Here is a 20,074-nt window from a genome sequence, read left to right as displayed (position 1 = left end):
AAAGGAAGGCTGACTTTGATATCATGTTTAATGGAGGAAAATGTTCATAGGATGTTTTGTGAGTTAGTCAATTGGAGCCTTAAGAGGATATTGTAATTTTAAAAATCAGTGTATCTCCAATTCCATGTCCAGTTGACACGTATTCTGTTAATTACCCAATGACTTTATGCATTGATTCACTTTGTTATTTAAATAAACTTATACCAAAAAGAAAATATATTGTTCTTATAAGTGGAATATCAGTATCGTTTCCCACAAATGGATGGTGATTATAAAAACAATTGCAAACAAGGGAAATCATGACCAACTTCTATGTAGACACTATCGTCTACTAAAAGTTCTGCACTCTAGTTCTGCTCTCGGGACTTAAAAAGGTTAGCAGGGCCTGGAGAGGTGTTTAAATCATACCTCCAACAACTAACTTTCCTCACCTGGAAGCCTGAGAGAGAACTGAAAGTGGAATAATTCTCTCTATATGGGATTGGTTGTTATTTAATGATGTGGACAATGTGCCATTTAACATCATCTTGGTTCCCTGCTCAGCACTTCTTTAACAATGTTATAAAGGATCACAGCTGCTGAAATCCTACACAAATTCATGATTGCAAGGAAATGTGATCTCAATAATTTCTTCTTTGCCTAGCTTGTTTGAAAGCTGTCTTTTGCATCTCATAATGCTAAGCTTTCAGGTTCTGAAGATGAAAAGTCACTTAATTTTAGTTGCCAATCAGTACTAACAAATGAATAGCACTTTTAAAAAAAGTGTGAATTTGTCAGCATGCACCGTCCAAAGTCCACAAGACCTGCTCATGCTTCTTCATATTTGGGTCATGAGGTCACACCAATTTTTAAGCTGATAAAATAGAAAAACTCTGTGCTTCTAGCTTAAGGGAAAGCACTACCTTGTGTAGTTTATGAAGATTTTGAATCTTATATCAAACACTTCATGTATAGTCAACACCCTATGAGGCTATTTGAGGAGAAATTCATTGCTATTTGGAAATAATAGCTTCTGGAACATATCTGTGTTCCTTGGGATAATGAAGTTCCCACAAATGTTGGGCATACACCCCCTGCACAAAGGGATTCACAGAACTGCTCCGTCATTTGGATTCTTTCACACCACGCTATGGCATCTCTGGCTAGTAGAAGTAAGACTGCTTCTGAGCTTTAAAATAAAGTTGGCCTGTGGGTGGCTGGGGTGATAAGCTTAGGGAAGCATGAGCCTGTGATGATCTACTGGTCCCATCCTGTTCTAATGCTTATTGCTACCTATTTAAAGAATTGGTATCCATGCACTTGGTGAATGACCTAAGTCCTTGGATAGCAGGGATGTGAGCAGGTGGTGAAAACAGGCAATAGAGGAAAAAGTAGGACCCAGGAGCTATATTTTGCCATGAAGTCAAATTCCTATTTCTGTCCCTAGGATTTTTTGTGCAGTGGTTGAAAAAGAATGTCAATGCCACGGTGTTTTTCCATCTGCTCCTCTCGGAGCCAGTCTAGATGAAGCCAATTAGTAAACCTGAGACCCTCAGGTTATTTTTATTGTATTATTTATAGGAAAAAATGCCATTTGAGAAATATTCAATTAAAATTACCTAAGTACATTATCTCAAACCGGAAAGATGGAGAGTTAGCTTAATTTGGGGCACTCTTAGAAGAGGAACGGTATTCTAATTAGACTTGATCTAGCGCCATCCTTTGTACCTGATGGCTTGTATTTGCTGAAGAACTGAACAAATTAGAATCAAAACATGTGATTTCATTGAATTTCCATACAAGAGAGTACGCATAGAAAGGAAAGTGTGAGGGGTGGAATTGAATACAGTATTTTGTTCCTAGTTTGAGGCAATTGTTCCCAGGACACCAGGTCCATGGCTGATTAATAGAGGAAGGGAAAGATGAAATCCACCTACTTATCTGCTGTAATCTCACTAGATCTTTGAAATTAAGACACATTAATGTCTTCACTACCCAAAAGTGTTCTGCATTTTATAAATATTTTGTTTAAGGAGTACTGCCTGTGTGCTCCATCTTCCAGGGATACTTGGCTCCTTGAAGAGTTTGTTTGCTCTCATCTGGTAAGTCTTAGCGTCAATGTAATTTTTCCTAAAGAAGGTCACCTGGCTTTGTCTTTTACACAGCCTGGTTTATCACATTCTTGACACTTACCATGATCTGTAATCACTTTGCTTGTTTCTTTATCTGTTAATTTTCTATCTTTTCTATGAGACTAATCTTCATAAAGGTTAGAAACGTGTCTTTCTTTGTGGTGGAATCAACCAATGAATTAATACATGAATGAATGAGGGCCCAGTGCTTGAGTTGGTGTGAATGGGCAGCACAAGAAGGGATGCACCTACTTATTTTAAGGAAGATTAAATACTAAATGAAAGAATTTTCTTTAAAACCTAGATTTGCTTCTAATATAGAGCAGTAGGTTAAGGAATCGAGCTGGAGTCAGGAATTTTTTTTTTTTTTGTAAAAGGCCAAATAGTTGATATTTTAGGCTTTTTTTTTTTTTTTAAATGCTTAAAATGTAAAAAAAAAAAATCATAGCTTGCAATTACTACATAAACAAGCTGTAGCCACATTTGGTTCATGGGGCATAGTTTGTTGACCTGTGATTTATAATTGTGTAACTCTGGGGCTTATTTTCTAACTGCAGAACAAAAGGATTGGACTATATCAATATTAAACAAATTTTACTTATATGTAGAATTAGAAAGAATAGTCTAGTGAACCTAGGGACCTATCACCCAAATTTAACAATGAAGTTTTTTTCCATGATTTTTTCTTTTTTTTTTTTACTCCTGACTGACCCTTAGAAATCTTTTCTACCTTATCAGATTTTTTCCTTGTAATAAAAACGATCTGCATTTATTATAGAAAATTTAGAAAATGAAGAAGAGCATCAGGCAAGAAAAACTTAGAGATTATACTTTGTTATTTTATAATATTCTTTATTGTATGTGAATAATTTCTTAAAATATTCTTCACAAATTTATATGTAGCCTTCAGATTTTTAACTAAATGTTAAAATTTGAATACTTCTCCATGTCTTTGAAAATTCTTTGAAATCATAATTTTATATTACTGTATAATTTGAAAATATAATAATGATCACAGTTTATCTGACCATTAATATTACATTGGATATTTAGGATATATTTAAGTTTAAATTTCTAAAAAATTATACATTTCACTGCAATGAACATCATTATGTCTAAATATTTGTCCTCATTCCTCAGGTCAAAGAGCATTGTCAATTTTAAGGCTCTATATAGAAAATGCTGATCTTTTTGGTACCCACAGCTGTATTGCTCATTTGAGGCGTCTTATGTTGTTGTAAATTTTGGATACATTCTTTTTCATTTCACCAACTTTATATGAACTTTAGGTCAGGCACTGCATTTTTATACTCTATAATCCCAAGACCCAGCACTAATACATTTTTCTCAATAATAGGGACTAAGAAAGCAAAACAGAAGAACAAAACAAAACAAAAAATCTTGATGTTTATTTAGGATGATCGTTGGTTTACTAAAGCAAGGGGACTATCATACCTCAGAAAAATTGATTGTGCTGTAATGATTTTAAGAAAACAGACTACCAATAGGATAACTGGATAAACAAAGCTAATATACACCACATTTTAAATACTTACACCCTACTTGAGGGTGATTTTCATTAAATATATATTTAGGTTTAGTTGTAGTAGAATTAAACTTGATGTCAACAGACACCACGTTGGGTGGAAGTGTATATTTTTCTGAATATGCTCACCTATGAGAATGTATTTTTCTAGTTCTAAGGAGAAAATTTCAGGTGAGAGGAGCATCACATATCATAGTTTATGACCCACATCATTAATGCATTCTTGAGGAAAGACTCATCATAATGTAATTTTTTTTGTCTTTAGCTATCAAAGAAGTATATGCTAGCTTCCGAAATCTGGAAGTACAGTTAAGAATAAAAAAGTAGAGAAAAGAATCCCCACACATAATTCCATTACACAGAGATAAAGACTGTTCACATGTTAATACTGTAGCACACTTCCTTACAAACTATTTTTATAAGGCACAATACAATTATGAAGCTTAAAGTTTAACTTAGTAACATTATACAATTTTCAACAAGAGTATGTATTAAATACATACTATATGTGGGGTACTGCATTACATCTCTTTTTTCTCTACAGTACTTTGATAAAAACTTCAGCCATCAATATCCAAAGATATTTGATTATTTTAGAAAGAGATCACAAAGCATATTTCCAAACCCTTAGAAGCAGGCGTTATTGCATCAGTTGCTACATAAAAGGCTGGGTCACGTTATTAAGTAACTCACAAAATTCTATTTTTGATAGCTGTATTTGTCCTGCTAGTGATAAGAGAGCGCAAATTCATCACCCTCTGTTTTTTGAATTCTTGGTCTGCAAATATTCAACATTCAATATCAGAGACTGCAAAGATACAGCAAAAGTAAATCCTTCAAACCCTAATTTATAAAATTCTAAACTATAATTTTATGGGTATGCTGCTTGGATTGCATTAGGATGTTTCTTTATCTTAATTTTTGTACAAAAACTTTCTAAAAAAGTAAACTTGATGTTCTTAATGTTGCCTTTCTTTCTTTCTTTTTGGATAATCATATTGATCTTTTGTATAATCCAGAGTAGGAAGGCTGACGTATTAGTAAGACTAAAGGATTTTCCCTAAGTTACAAAGAGTTTGCAGTTGTGTTTCTACATATTTAGGCTACCCTTTCGACCAAATAGTCCAGTGTGCTAACCAGTGACTAGGTTCAGAAGATACTAGAATCACAAAAATCATGGACAAATAGTTGGGTATTGTCTAGCTGATCTTCCAGGAGATTATGGCCCGGAGATGTTAAGGGACTTATTCAAGATCATACAACTCATATGTCGTAGGGACTAGATTAGATTACAGGCCTTTTGATTTAAAGTCTTGGATAATTTTCCACACTCTGTAGACAAAATCAGGAGGGATTCTTCAATTCATTCAAAATGATTGAGTTATATAGGTATTTACATTTTGATTAGAGGCCTTAGGTATAGATAACTAGCTTTTGGAACATTAGGCTTCTACATTATTGAAGCACTTCTGATTCAACAGTCATGCTGCTAACCAATATTACTTAAAGTGAATCATGTTACAAAGTTTAGGTTCCAAAAAAATGTTTTTCACATGCTCTAGCATGCTGATCTCTAAAATTGCAATCTTAAAAGTCACATTATAACAACTCTCAGTTTTCTGAGTCTAACCAAAAATTTTGGCCAATAACAACAGAATCTTAATCTCACAAGTTATCTAAACTGTCTGTGCCTTGTTTTCTTCATCAGGAAATTGGGGATAAACATAGTAGCTACCACACAGTGTATAGTAAGAACTAGATGAGTTAATATACACAAAGCAGTTAGAATATTTTTTGTTATTATTATTATTACAATTAACTTGTGGTCTAGGTCCTTATTATAAGCATTTTCTGAATATTATTGAATAGATAAGATCAAAGTAAAATAAAGATTGGCCATATATTTTAGGAGTATTTTATGTGTAAACATTTTAAATTATACATATCATTATTTTCTCTATCAGATAAATGTCCTTAAATCATAACATTTGACCTTACAGTGGAGTAAAATTTTTAAATGGAGTAAGATTATCTCCATTGTTATTTGGGTCTCTTTTCAAAAAAATTATTTGCAAGCTTTCTTCATAGCTTTAACAATAATGTGTTACAATTGTCCTTCAGAATTTTTTATATGATTACCGTTAGTAACTGAATACTATTTCATCTGTGACAGGATTTTAAGATGGAATTGGACTTTTAAAATTGGTGCATAATAATTGTACACATTTAAGGAGTCCATGTATGATATTTTAATACATGCATACAATATGTAATGATCAAATCAGGGTAATTAGGATATCCCTCACCTCAAACATTTATTTGTGTTGGGAACATTTCAAATCTTCTCTTCTAGCTATTTTGAAATATGTAATAAATCATCATTAACTCTGGCCTCTGATTTAGGTGTGAAACCAAGTGACTAGAGCACCAAGCAGGATGAGAAGGTAGCAGGAAACTATTTTTCCATTGTTAACTGTCACCCAACACCCTAAGCTTAGAAAAGAGATTGGAGAGTTTGAGAGAAGTTTTTGGAATTTACACAAAGATATTTGGAGACAACTGCTGTTGTGTTGTGAGTCTTAGTTCCCCTTAAGTGGGAGGAATTGGGAGGCGCCTGTCATTTTGCCTAAAGCACGAGAAACCACTTAGACAGCTTGATGTGTATTCCCTGCCTTTGTGTTTGGGGAACACACTAAACTGGTGGGTCTAACTCACTCCTGAAATCTCTCACTGTGAACAATGGGTTGGTCTGCAGCTTTGTTGTTGGCAAGGAGAAGTGGTTGCTTTGTGTCACCTCAACTTCCAGATTTTGTTGGGTCAGGGAATGTGTGTTTCCAGGGACCAGAGTTTGGCCACTTGTAGAAATTAATGATTATCTTCCATCCTCTCCATGAGGGCTGCTTCAAATATCAAAGAGAACCCAGCAGGAGACTGGGTGTCTGAGGATCCTACAAAGAATCTCACAAGCTTTGATACCTGTCAGGCCTGAGAGCCCAATGAAGGTAGCTCAGTAAAAACTTTCCTTTACCATTTCCTTTGCTTTTATTTCTCCCTTCTGCTTCAATCAGGAGTCAGAAATTGTAGTTACCAAACTGGTGTTGAAAGAGGAAAACATAGTGCAAAAAACCAGAAAAGAAATTATCCTCCACCCTGACATACTTGAGAAAGGGAAATAACTGTAACTTTGAATGATTTTATGTCTTTACTATTATTCCAAACAATCTAGTTTGGAATAACATCAATATGAAAAAATATCAATTTTTTTTAAATCAAGGATCTTTTATTACCCAAACGTTGCCAGAAAAGTTATGAGACTTAACTTGAATTTCATCTGGGGGAAAAGGAAGAAACAGTACGCAGAATTGAATGAAATGTAATTGACAATTTATATTGTTTTGAATTATTTTTCATAAATTCTGCTTGTTGAGTATAATAATTATACATTCATAATTTACTTAATAATTTTCTTGTATTTATACATTTAAGTTTGTGACATTATGCATTACAGCTAATGTCACCCTTGACAGATTTATACATATTTCTATCTTATGGGCCATTAGAAATACAGTTCCAGAAAGGGAACACTCATATAAATATTAACAGATTGTTGTTTGAAAGGGTTGAAATGCTTTCTATTTCTACTGTCTTTGCCCAAATGTTTCTAATATCAAGAAGTTCAAAATTTTAAAAAGATTCAAAAACACTCTTGATTTTATAACATTTATGGAAGTGTTGATTGCAAAAAGAAAGAAAATCCTCTTTTCAAAAGTTTAATGAGTCTAAAATAATTTGACTTTTAAGTATTAAAAAAACTAATATGTCAGTATCTCCATGGACTTAAATGAAACTTCAAAAAGTCAACTATGAAATAATAGAAACTTTTTGAAATCTTAAAAAAGACTAACACTCTTCATTAGGATGAAGAAAATAACTTTATTATTATATTATGTCTAACAAAGCATGTCATGATTTATAAAATTAATTAAAAAATAAACGTACATTTTGCAACTGACAAAGGAGCATCTAATGGAAGGACACTATTGCATATTTTATTGCTAATCACACATGACATTTGAATTCATAGTAGTTTGAATTCAAGATTTGGTTAAGTTGGGAAAGTATGTGAGTGAAAGAAAATAGCAGAGCAATTAAAATACTTTGTCCTACTGTAAAAACAGCAACATTTTTTTCTTTAAATAAGATAATATATGTATCTAACACTACATTTTTTTAAATGCAGCATAAGTTCTCTAAAAGAAGATATCATAAAGATAATAATAATATACAGATACTTTCTAAAAGACAGTGTCTATAAACAGACAGTTTTAAGATTGTGGTGTTTTCTTTTTTCCTTTTACAAAATGCTGAGCATGGAGAGAAGATAGTATTACATATCCTAGACTGGATGAGCAAGTGTTCTGAGAAAACAAACTGCAGCAGCTAGACGCAAAACGTTCATTCCTTGGATCCCACATCTAGAAGTGTTACGTGTGCACTGATCTCTCTGGAAACTAAGCCTGGTTCCTGCTGTAGTTTATTTTCTGCTGATTCCTGAAACACCAATGTGGTTCTACTTCACAGCCTTGGGTGGCAAATTCTAGCTGCATTTTTGTGATAGTCTCTATAACTGTGGACACTGATTCTGTGACAAGTTAAGGTTGAATTGATAACCTAGAGTAGAAAAAAGGTTACATTCAGGGTCATCTACAAAACAGAAATGTTGCAATTTCCTTCTCTTTTAGAAAGGGACATTTCTCTAAAGAGCTATGTAACTGACCATTCCCATTTTGCATCTTAGGACCGCTAATATTCCCACCACTGTGCAAATTCAGTGGTGAGTCTCAGCAGATTTCACAAGAAGTTCCTACCTGGACCAAGCTATATCCTGTGCGCTGGATCAGTGCGCGGAGGGCTGCTTCCTTCTGAGTGCCGCTCAATCCATCCCCGGATTTGTGATTTGATTCCATTGAGAGTGATTATCAGCAAAAAATCAGGTTAATTAGGGTTGCTCACTGAAACCAAATTTAAGATAAATTAAGTAAATTACTGTTGTCAAGTCCAAACTTCTCCTGTTCGTGAAGGACATCTTTAGGAAATATTCTCTGTAAATGCGTCATTAAAGTTAGAGCAACTAAGAGTTACATACAAACAAGGCTGTGTAAATGTACTCTTACAAAAAACTTTTAAAAATGCACAATATTAGTTGAAATTTAGAAACAGAAAAAATGAACAATACCTATTCTCCAATTATAATGCAGATTAGTAATTCTGAATCCACTTATCTCAGGATGTCACTAAATACTCAAAAACAGATCAGCTCACATCTATTAAAATAATATGAAGAGTATTCCTTACAGATGTGAGAAGAGGGCACTGTCGCTAATTCTAACCACTAATATGAGGCATCAGAATTCTCAGAGATTGAGTTTTAGTCTGTGTGTCAGCTAAGATATTTATCTGCTTATTCTCCAAAGATAAATTTTTAGAACAAAATGTGCCAGTATCATATACACAGAAGTCATCATGCAAAGTACTCTATGTAATAAAAATGTGACATTAATTTTAACAAAACAAGAGCAATGGATGCTTTTGAGTTGACGTGGGAAAGGTTTGCCAACATCCAGATCACATACCACAGACATGTTCAGTAGAGTACATGAAAACTTTTGTAAATTTTAAAAAATGATGAAAGTTTACATATGTTCATGTTTGTGTGTACAGATATAAATATATAATTTCAGCATTTCATTGTCTACATTTTTCTATTTTGGGGACATGATTTGAATCACATTCCAAATGTGATGGTTGCTCACATCCACAAGTTCCCAGAACAAGATAATATCCATTTTGAAGGTTCTAGGCTATAGGAGTGTGAGGCCCTGGAGGTTCCCACATACACAGAGGTGAAGGCTGCCACACTGGGTTCTAGTTATTAGTGGCTCAGGGAAGGTTCTATGCTGGGTTTTCACCCTGCTTAACATTAAGCAGGGTGCTCTGCCAATCCGGACAGAGGAATATGTTTTACAATGATCTGAATCAAATGCAACTAGAGTGTATTTGAATATAGGTACTTTTGAAAATTTTCTGTCATATGCATTGAGAATTCCTGTACTGCTTCACATTGTCCTTTAAAGACTCAGAATGAAGACACCATTAATAATATAAGAAACTGGGTGAAAAATTGGGTGAAAGAAAAAAGTGAAGCTGAAGTGATCATTTCTGAAAAATGCAGCTTTAAGGTATTTTATTACTAAAATTACTATTACTTGAATAACAGAATAGTAATAGAATATTACTATTAGTAACAATAGCAATATTATTAAGACTACCTACTAATATTGGTATTAATAGAACTGTTACTAATGGCACTAATATTAGTATCAATATTACTAATAAAACTAGTATTACTAATTGTAGCACTATTAGTAATGACAGTGCTAGTATTACTAATAGTAGTAATAATACCAATATAGTAATAGGTATTCTATTACTAAAGTAAAGGTATTCTATTACTAAAATTACTATTACTTGAATAACAGAATAGTAATCGAATATTACTATTAGTAACAATAACAATATTATTAGGACTACCTACTAATATTAGTATTAATAGTACTACTATTACTAATAGCATCAATATTAGTATCAATATTACTAATAACACTAGTATTACTAATTGTAGCACTATTAGTAATGACAGTGCTAGTATTACTAATAGTAGTAATAATACCAATATAGTAATAGTAGCAGCAATAGTAATATATTATAGTATTATAATTACTAGTAGTTATTACTATTACTACTATTATGATTATAGTAATACTAATCATAATAATAGTAATAGTAATTATAATAATACTATAATGATAGTAGCAACAGTAATATTAATAGTATTAGTAATACTACTATTAGTATACTAGTATAGTATTACTATAGTATTGTATATAGTATGCTAATACTATGTATATTATGATTAGTAATACTAATCATAATAATAGTAATACTACAGTAATACTAATAGTACTACTATTAGTAATAGCAAAGGGTGTTCTACTACTGAAGTAGCAGAATTAAATAAATGTCCCCAAGCTAATAGATAAGCATCATTTAGAAAGTAATATTTTGGCCAGGTGCAGTGGCTCTGGCCTGTAATCCCAGCATTTTGGGAGGCCAAGGCAGGCAGATCACCTGAGGTCAGGAGTTCGAGACCAGCCTGGCCAACATGGTGAAACCCTGTCTCTATTAAAAATGCAAAAATTAGCCAGGAGTGGTGGTGCATGCCTGTAATCCCAGCTACTTGGGAAGCTGAAGCATGAGAATTGCTTGAACCTGGGAGGTGAAGGTGGCAGTAAGCTGAGATCATGCCATTGCACTGCAGCCTGGGCAACAGAGTGAGACTCTGTTTCAAAAAAAAAAAGGAAGTATATTTTCAGTATAATTTAGAACATCAAAGGAAAAAATGAGATTATTGACAGTTAGCTGTTTTTAGGGCCAGAACAATGTCATCCTCTTTATATAAACATGGACATTCTTGCCTTCACCTTTCTGATAGTTCTTGCCTGCTGCTGACCCAGGGCAATTCAGTTTGCATTCACTGATTGTTTGAAGAAGCATATAGTTAATGCTCTCTGTTTGCTAGTTCTACCTTGTCTGGCTTTAGGGCATTGCATTTTAGGGGGAATCTGCTAACTTAGTAAGTTAACATGCCAGCTTCACTGTCTGTACTTTGCAAAAGGCAAAACATTTTGAAGACTTAACAAAGGAAGCTAGTCTTTCAGATAAAATTTAACTCTTGCTCTTTTCCCAAATGCTACCAAAATTGTCTTTTCGTGAGGATACTCTCAAACCCTCTCACTGTGCTTAATTAAATTGCAAGAGCAGGGAGGCTGTGGATGGGGTCTGATGGGATTATTTATGTGTGTGTTGCACCTCTTTGAAGGCAAAGTCTACAGTCTTCTGGCCAAGTTGTAGATTTGTTCTTTGCTGAACTTCATCTTTTCCATCAAAAAGATAACAGTCATGGTGAAATGACAAGTTTGTATTTGCAAAATCTGCCTTTAGTTTTGGTTAATAATTAGTAAAGGTTATTAAAGGTATCTTGAAATCAGAAAGGTCTTTTGATCACATATAATTTCACTCTGAAGTTATTGAGAAAATCTGTATAATATATCAATTATAGTGTCAAGTCATTGGGAATCAGGGCATGGAAATAAATTTGTCATAAGAAACACTTAATCTTTAATTTTTATTTTGCAAAAACAACCCCCTCTCAAAGTGGTGACCTAGTCTAAGGAGTGAACTTGAATCCCAGATAAATATTTCTTTTAAGCAAGTCAAACTTTTATTAAAATGCTTGGCCAAATTGAAATAAAGCCTTTGCAATACATCTTCTAATTTAGCACCTTGTAAGTTCTTCAGATCAGAATTATGAAAGAATAGTTCTCAAAGTATCTTATTGAAGCAATAGAATTTAAAACAAATAGAGCAGGCATTAAGACTTTGGAAAGATAGAGAAAAGCTTTCATGAGTATTTATCACCGATTAATTCAGAAATTATTTATTGAGTATCTACTGTCTTCTAAGAATTTTCAAGACATAGAGATGTAGATGAGAAAAAATAAAACCAAACCTCTCATCCCCCAAAATATCATGGAGTTTTATAGGGGATGAGAGAGGTAATAAATAAGATCAATAAGTAGAATATAAAAAGTGGATCTCATGGAGGTTAAAAGTAGAAAGGTGGTTACCAGAGGCTGAGAAAGGTGGTGGGGAGAAGGAGATGAATAGAAGTTGGTTAAGGGGTACAAAATACAGTGAGACAGAAGTTCTACTATTTGATAGTATAGTAGGGGAATTATAATTAACAATAATTATATATTTTAAAATAACTAGAAGATTTATAATGTTCCAAACATAAAGAGAAAATAAATGTTTGATGTGATATTCCAATTACCCTGATTTGATCATTACACATTGTATAGAGGTATCACAATATCACATATACCCTCAAAATATGTACAACTAATATATGTCAATACACAGTAAGTAAAATATAGTATACTTATATAATTTCTGTGGAGAAAATCCACAGGTTTTTGGCACAGCACTGTTACCTAGTTGAGGATGGCTGAGAGCAGAAAGGGTCAAAAAAGATGGAGATTGGATGGAGGGGAAGGCTACAGTCAGTATTACAGGAAAGAATCATATATTCACATACTGTCTCTAAGCATCAATTTCCTCATTTGTGAATTGGGGTGATGAGCAGGCTGTGCACCATATTGTTGTGAAGATGGAATGAGAAAACAGCTGTGAAGCATTGCCCTAGGTTTGCTAATATCTCATGTTGGAGGAGAGAAGCAGAGTAGAGGAACAGCAAAAGGACTCCAGAAAGGGCCTGATGAAATGTCAACTCCTCCTTGTATAATTTCCTCCCCTTTCCCTTCCCTTCTTCTTTATATCCCTTCTGACGATGGGATGAGGAAAGGACACAAAGTATTGAAAGCCAGGGCTTCCTCTAGTTCTCACAGCTTCCATTAACTGGTGATCAGTGTCTTCTTGTCCTCTCAGACACTATGTTTTTATTAGCAATGGAACACTTGGTTCAAATGTATCCTCACCACCAAACCTGCTATGTAAAAATGGTCCCCTCTTTTCTCTACTTTTTTTTGAGATGGAGTTTTGCTCTTGTTGCCCAGGCTGGAGTGCAATGGCATGATCTCGGCTTACCGCAACCTCGGCATCCCAGGTTCAAGCGATTCTCCTGCCTCAGTCTCCTGAGAAGCTGGGATTACAGGCATGCGCCACCACGCCTGGCTAATTTTGTATTTTTAGTAGAGATAGGGTTTCTCCATGTTGGTCAGGCTGGTCTCGAACTCCTGACCTCAGGTGATCTGCCAGCCTCGGCCTCCGAAAGTGCTGGGATTACAAGAGTGAGCCACCGTGCCTGGCCAATCCTCCCGGCAGGTCCCCTCTTTTCTTCTTCCACTTTCATCCTAGAGGAAGCTATCTGAGCCTGTTTCTTTACATACAAAATTACGACGGGGCCGAGTGCGGTGGCTCATCCCTGTAATCTCAGCAATTTGGGAGGCCCAGGAGTTCCAGACCAGCCTGGGTGACATGGCAAAAACTCATCTCAACAAAAAATACAAAAATTTAGCCAGGTGTAGTGGCATGCACCTGTAGTCATACTACCTGGGAGGTGGATCACCTGAGCCTGGGAGGTTGAGCCTACAGTGAGCTGCGATTAGGCCACTGCACTCCAGCCTGGGTGACAGAATGAGACCGTGTCTCAAAAGTACTACTACTGCTGCTGCTGCTGCTGCTGCTGCTATTACTACTACTACTACTAAAATAAATACAATTAGGATGATAATAATTCCGTCATAGGGTTCTTTGAGGATTCAATATTAATATTGGGAGCTAAATAATGAATATACCTTTAAAATACTTAAAATGGTTTATGGCATTTAATAACCATCCAATAAATATTAGCTATTATATCATTTTAATTATTATAATTACCAATCTCTAACTCCAAGAGGCAGAATTTCAAAACCAACTGTGGGAAGGATAAAGTCCCAGGTTCTTAGCACAACACATTGTCCCTTCAGGACTAGATCCTAGACTCCCCTTCCGGTGTCATTCACATGCCCTGCCACTTGGCCTTCCCATACTTTCTTACACCTCCAGTTTCTCTGCTTGGAATGTCTTTTCCTTCCCATGCCTCCTAACTTTGCCACATTGGCCTTACTGATCCTTCTAGACTTGATTAACATCTTCTTTGCTCTGTGATGCTTTCTTTCTTTGACAACCTCTGTAGGTAACCTTCAAGTGTCAGCTCCTCAGTGCTCTCAAAAAAACCTGTACATCCTTGTACTGTTTCACACATGACTGTATTTATTGGCTTACATGTCTAGCTTTCTCACTAAACTGTGAGCTTTCTGAGCACAGGGACTATCTTGTACCTCATCTTTGTTTGCCCAGAAGGCTTAGCTTGACATTATGCTAAGTGCTTAATTGATACTTATAGAAGAAATGCAAAACTTTGGATCAGCAATTTTATAAATTACAGAGACTTGCAGTCAATCAGAATTGAATTTAATCTGAATTGAAAGTCCTAATACTTATTATTTCTCTTTTTCCAGTTACTTCCTGAAAGTTCTATCCTGGAATGAATTTGTTTTATATAAGAAATTGATTTTTGTGATTTCTCTGCCTTTATGAATATGTCATCATACTTGTGAGAGAGACAAGTAAAAAAATTCAGAGTGCAGAGTGATTAAAATATAAAGTTGATATTTGTACACACTTTTCTATCTCTTTCTGGTTTTATATTTGCAACATCAGTGCCTATTTGACCAGGAAAACAAAGATCTAGAAATTATTGGGGTTTCAAGACTTCTGCCTTCCTGAGAGGCAGAGAGGGATTGGAATGAATAGCTCACCTCGTCACTTGGCTGCAGCTGCTCAATGGAAATTGCCATAGTTCACTATTGGGCAAAGTTAGAGCTGCAGTTCCTGACCCTGTTGGCCTCAGGTGCCAGTGGGTCCAGTTTCAGAGAAGTTGGCAGGGAAACAGATGAGAAGGAAGTTGGAAGAGAGACACAGGCAGGGTAGTACATTCTGACTTTTCTAAATCTAGACCTGTTAGCTGGATAGTATGTCCTGCTCTTTGATTATAACCCTGAGCTAGAAAGAGGAAACACATTTATCTTGTACCTAAAAACTGATCCCACATGAAGAACCAAGTCACGGAAAGAAAACTAAGCAAGGATTTTAAGTGAGATTTGTTATCTAGATTTGTCTGAAGTTATGAGAATGGTAGAAGGTCTTACTGCCCTAGTGGACCATAAGTTGGCAGCTAGGGAAACAGACAAAGAGGGAAAATGAGTTATATATAATTTTTTAAAAGAAAATAGAGATGGGGCTAGCTATGTTGCCCAGGTTGGTCTCGAACTCCTGGGCTCAAGTAGTCTTCCCATCTCGGCCTCCTAGAGTGCTGGGATTACAGGCGTGATCCAACATGCCTGGCCTGGTTTTTTTTCCTTAAAGTCTTTCAAATGGTAAATTGGGAAAGATACAAGACAAAGGTAAGAGGAGTGCATACTAGAAAAACACATTTAACGAGTCATGAAAGCGTAGCTTGGCAAAAACAGAACTAGAAATAGTAGTTGTGCACTACTGGGTATCTATCCAAAGGAAAAGAAATCAATATATCAAAAACATACCTGCACTCATATGTTTATAGCAGCAATATTCATAATGGCAAAGATATGGAATCAACCTAAGTATCCATCAACAATTGGATAAAGAAAATTATATATAATATTATATATATAGTAGAATTTTATTCAGCCATAAAAAAGAATGAAATTCTTTTATTTTATATTTTGCAGCAACCTGGTTGGAACTGGAGGCTATTTTCTTAAGTGAAACAAGTCAGACACAGAAAAACAAATCTGTTCTCATTCATAAATGGGAGCTACATAATGTGTACACATGGAGGTAGAGAGGGAAATGATAGTCAATGGACATTTGGAAGGGTAATGAAGTGAAAAGGTGGTAGATGATGAGGGATTCCTTAATGGTTACAATGTACATTATTTGGATGATGGATACCCTAAAAGTCTTGACCACTCTGCAATCTAGGCATATAACAAAATTACACTTGTACCCCTTAAGTTTATACAAACAAAAGAAATGGTCATTGTGAATCACAGGCAGAGAAGAACAGAAAGGAGACAAAAGATAAAGACAGAATTAAAGTTAGAAGATTTTTTGGTTACAAATTAAAGTAATTATCCTCGACTTTAACAAAAGGGTCAGCAAATATTAATTTAATATCTGCACCGTGGTAGACAATTTAGAGTTAGGAAATGAAGGCATCCTGTTAATAGTATGTTTACTATCTTGATTTGGTTTTTGAGAAGAAATTGGGTAAGGAAACTGAATGGGGACAAAGACTGTTTCTGACTTGGTAAGCAGAGAAGTGTTCTTTTGTAATTGAGTGAGAAGCCACTGGGGCCTGTACAGTGAGGTGCTCCATGTGCATTTCAAATCCATGATGGCTTCACTTGCCTCTGGGACCTCTCCAAACTGAACCCAGTCTTTCCTCAATGTTTACTTGTGCCTTGACATTACATGATGTAGGCTGGACATAACTTTTATGTAACATGCAAGTTGTACAAGTGGTTTTAGCATGAATTTCAGCCCTTGAGTATCTCCTGGGAATTTTACATGAAAGAAATTCTAGATAGTACTGAAATGGTTGGTGAAAGATTTATGACTGAAGTCTATATATTTGCCTGATGATGTTAAGTAAATATTGCTTTGCATTGCTTGATACAAAGCTCTAATATCCACCTTGGAAAAATATTTACAATTGATCTTAAGTCTATTTTGGAAGTTAATTCATGTGGTAACATGCATTTTGGTCATGCATCATGAGCCATAGCAAAATTAATAGAGAATATGTATACATAAAATTTCAAAATATAGCCATGAAGATATCACACAAAGTCCCAGTATGCAACATCTTAGTTTTTTAAAACAATACTAGAAAAAAAACTAATCAGAACCTCCTCTATGTTTTTCAGGCATTAGCAATAGATCATATATTAATTTGGAACTTGTCAATTTAAGCCAATACAAGGCTTAAATTAAAGAAAGAAAAGAAATGTAAGAGTTGTTCATAGTGGACATGTTAATTTTACTTATAAGTATTGACAAAAATTTTCCTCTGTAGTAGGTTTCCACATTTTTAAAGAAGAACAAGCTTACACTGAAATTTCAGTTCCGTTCTTGAATTGTCTGTAGCAAACTTACACAGGGACAGAACTGAAACGTAAATGTAAGCATCTTTAAAATTGTGGAACCTGCTGCAGAGGAGGTTAACAGAAAACCAAATACCATATGTTCTCACTTATAAGTGGGAGCTAAATGATGGGAACACATGGACACATAGAGGGAAACAACACACGCTGGCACCTTTCAGAGGATGGAGGGTGGGAGGAAGGAGAAGAACAGGAAAAATAACTAGTGGGTACTAGGCTTAACACCTGGGTGATGAAATAATCTGCACAACAAACCCCCATGACACAAGTTTAGCTATGTAATAAATCTGCACTTGTACCCCGAACTTAAAAAAAAAATTAAAAAAAATTTGGTTCTGCCACCATGATTTTAACTTTTCTGAGGTCTAGTTTTCTTTTTATTTTATTTTATTTTATTTTATTTTATTATTATTATACTTTAAGTTTTAGGGTACATGTGCACAATGTGCAGGTTAGTTACATATGTATACATGTGCCATGCTGGTGTGCTGCACCCATTAACTCGTCATTTAGCATTAGGTAGGTGGGAATTGAACAATGAGAACACATGGACACAGGAAGGGGAACATCACACTCTGGGGACTGTTGTGGGGTGGCGGAGGGGGGAGGGATAGCTTTAGGAGATATACCTAATGCTAAATGAGGTCTAGTTTTCTAGTCTAAAAAAGGATAAGAATACTGATACCTAACTTGAAGGTTTTTTTAAGCATGAAATAAATAAGGTAATGAATGTGAGAGTGCCTAACATAGTACCTGGCATATAGAAGGTGCTGTAGAAATATTCTATTCTTATTCTTTATTTGCTGCTTTGTTTAACTCATCTTAGCCATGACCTGTGATTTTCTCATTGGTTATTCTCCTCCTGTTTCTCCAATGCAGAGAAAAATTCAATTTCGAATGCATTACCTTGAGCTGTTTTATATTGCCTTAATAATGGATCCAGTTATTTCATTTATCTTTGTTTTTGCTACCCAGTAGAAAAGTCGTTAAGGTCCTAAGACTGTTTATGTTTGTCACCTCTCATAGAATATATTAGTATTGTTATGGAAGCTAGGCACAACTGAGATATCTAATGATAAAGAAATATTTGAATAAGCAGTGATACAGAACAGCTAATCAAATCAATGTTCTAGAAGAATATATAATAATTTGGACAGATATTTGTGAAATATAATAAAGTAGAAAAGGCAGGTTACAAAACAGAATGTATGGTCTGATTTCATTTGTATTAATTTTTATATTCAAAAATGCTTTGATTACACAAGGCTAATTGGTTATCTCTGGGTGAGTGGATTAACAAATTATTTTTGTTTTCTTCGTTCTTGCTTATTTAACTATTTTTAGCTTCCTATGATATATAGCTCTTGCTCATAATATAAAATACAAAAGTTAAAATTATGTTAATAAATGGATGTTAATGAAAATGTCATATTTTTCATGAAGATGCGGTCAAGTTTCTATTCTTGTTTTTCCTTTTTAATTAATACATAATGGATTTAACATATTTTGAGGGTACATGTGATAATTTAATCCATTTATATAATTTGTAAAGCTTAAAGAAGTATAATTGGGATATCTGTCACTTTAAACATTTGTCTCTTCTTTATGCTAAAAACATTCAGATCATTCTCTCTAGCTATTTTGAAATGTACAGTAGATTTTTGTAAACTATAGTCTGTTTATTATTAATTACAACACAATAAACACTGAAAATAAGCATTCAACTAAAGAAGCTAGGAACAGAATGAAATGGACAAAAAGAAATTGGAAGGAATCAAAGATAAAAGTAGAATTAATAAAACAAATCTGTAGACTTGATAAATGTATATAACAGCTGATTGTAGTAAATTAGCCTCCAGCTGGCAATCCTGACAAGGTAAAAAGGAGAAAATAAATTTTCAAAACAAGAGAAAAATTGGATATAACCAAAGATTCATAGACTTTTAAAAAAGAGAATACTTTTATCAGTAATTTGAAAAATATACATGCAGTGGACAAAACCTTAGAAAAGTGTGAATTTTTAATCTCAAGGATAAGTTAAAAATTTGAATAAACTAGTAATCATAATCTATATTGAAAACATTCAATGTTTTCCTCCCAAATAACACCAGATCCAGATTGTTTTATTAGGTAAGTTTTATAAATCACTTTAAAAGCAAATTATTCCTTTGCCATATAAAGCCTTTTGAAGAGTAGAAAACAATAGAAAACTTCTTAAATTATCTACAAACTCATCATATCTGATAGAGAAAAATATACTACAAAGTAGAACACTAGACCAGTATCATAGGAGTATAGATATGGACTATATATGGAAAAGCATCCAAAATAATAATATACAATGAACAAGATGGGATCACTACAAAAATATAAAGTTTATTAAACATTAGGGATTCTCGAAGTTTAATTCATTTCATTGATAAAGAGAAAACACGTGATCATCACAGTAAATCTAAAAATGGCACTTAATGAAAGTTAATACCCACTATTGGTTTAAAAAAAATCTTCATAAGTTAGCAATAGAACAAAACATCCTTAAATTGATAAAAAGCATCTCTCAGAAACATGAAACAAACATTATACTT

At 34.2% G+C, this 20,074-nt stretch overlaps 1 protein-coding gene across 2 annotated transcripts in view; it reads right to left on the bottom strand.

Moving 5' to 3' along the window:
* The window catches only part of A1CF (APOBEC1 complementation factor), an 82,846-nt gene that overhangs the window by 48,289 nt on the left and 14,483 nt on the right, over nucleotides 1-20,074 (bottom strand). For both annotated transcript variants that reach the window (NM_001133965.1, XM_009236018.3), the window contains 1 exon segment: nucleotides 8,526-8,669. In NM_001133965.1, the coding sequence (NP_001127437.1) occupies nucleotides 8,526-8,624 (99 nt within the window). In that variant the 5' untranslated portion in view covers nucleotides 8,625-8,669.

Source organism: Pongo abelii, chromosome 8 (assembly GCF_028885655.2).
Source record: "Pongo abelii isolate AG06213 chromosome 8, NHGRI_mPonAbe1-v2.0_pri, whole genome shotgun sequence".
Taxonomy (NCBI): domain Eukaryota; kingdom Metazoa; phylum Chordata; class Mammalia; order Primates; family Hominidae; genus Pongo; species Pongo abelii.
This window is presented reverse-complemented; position numbering and strand designations above follow the sequence as displayed.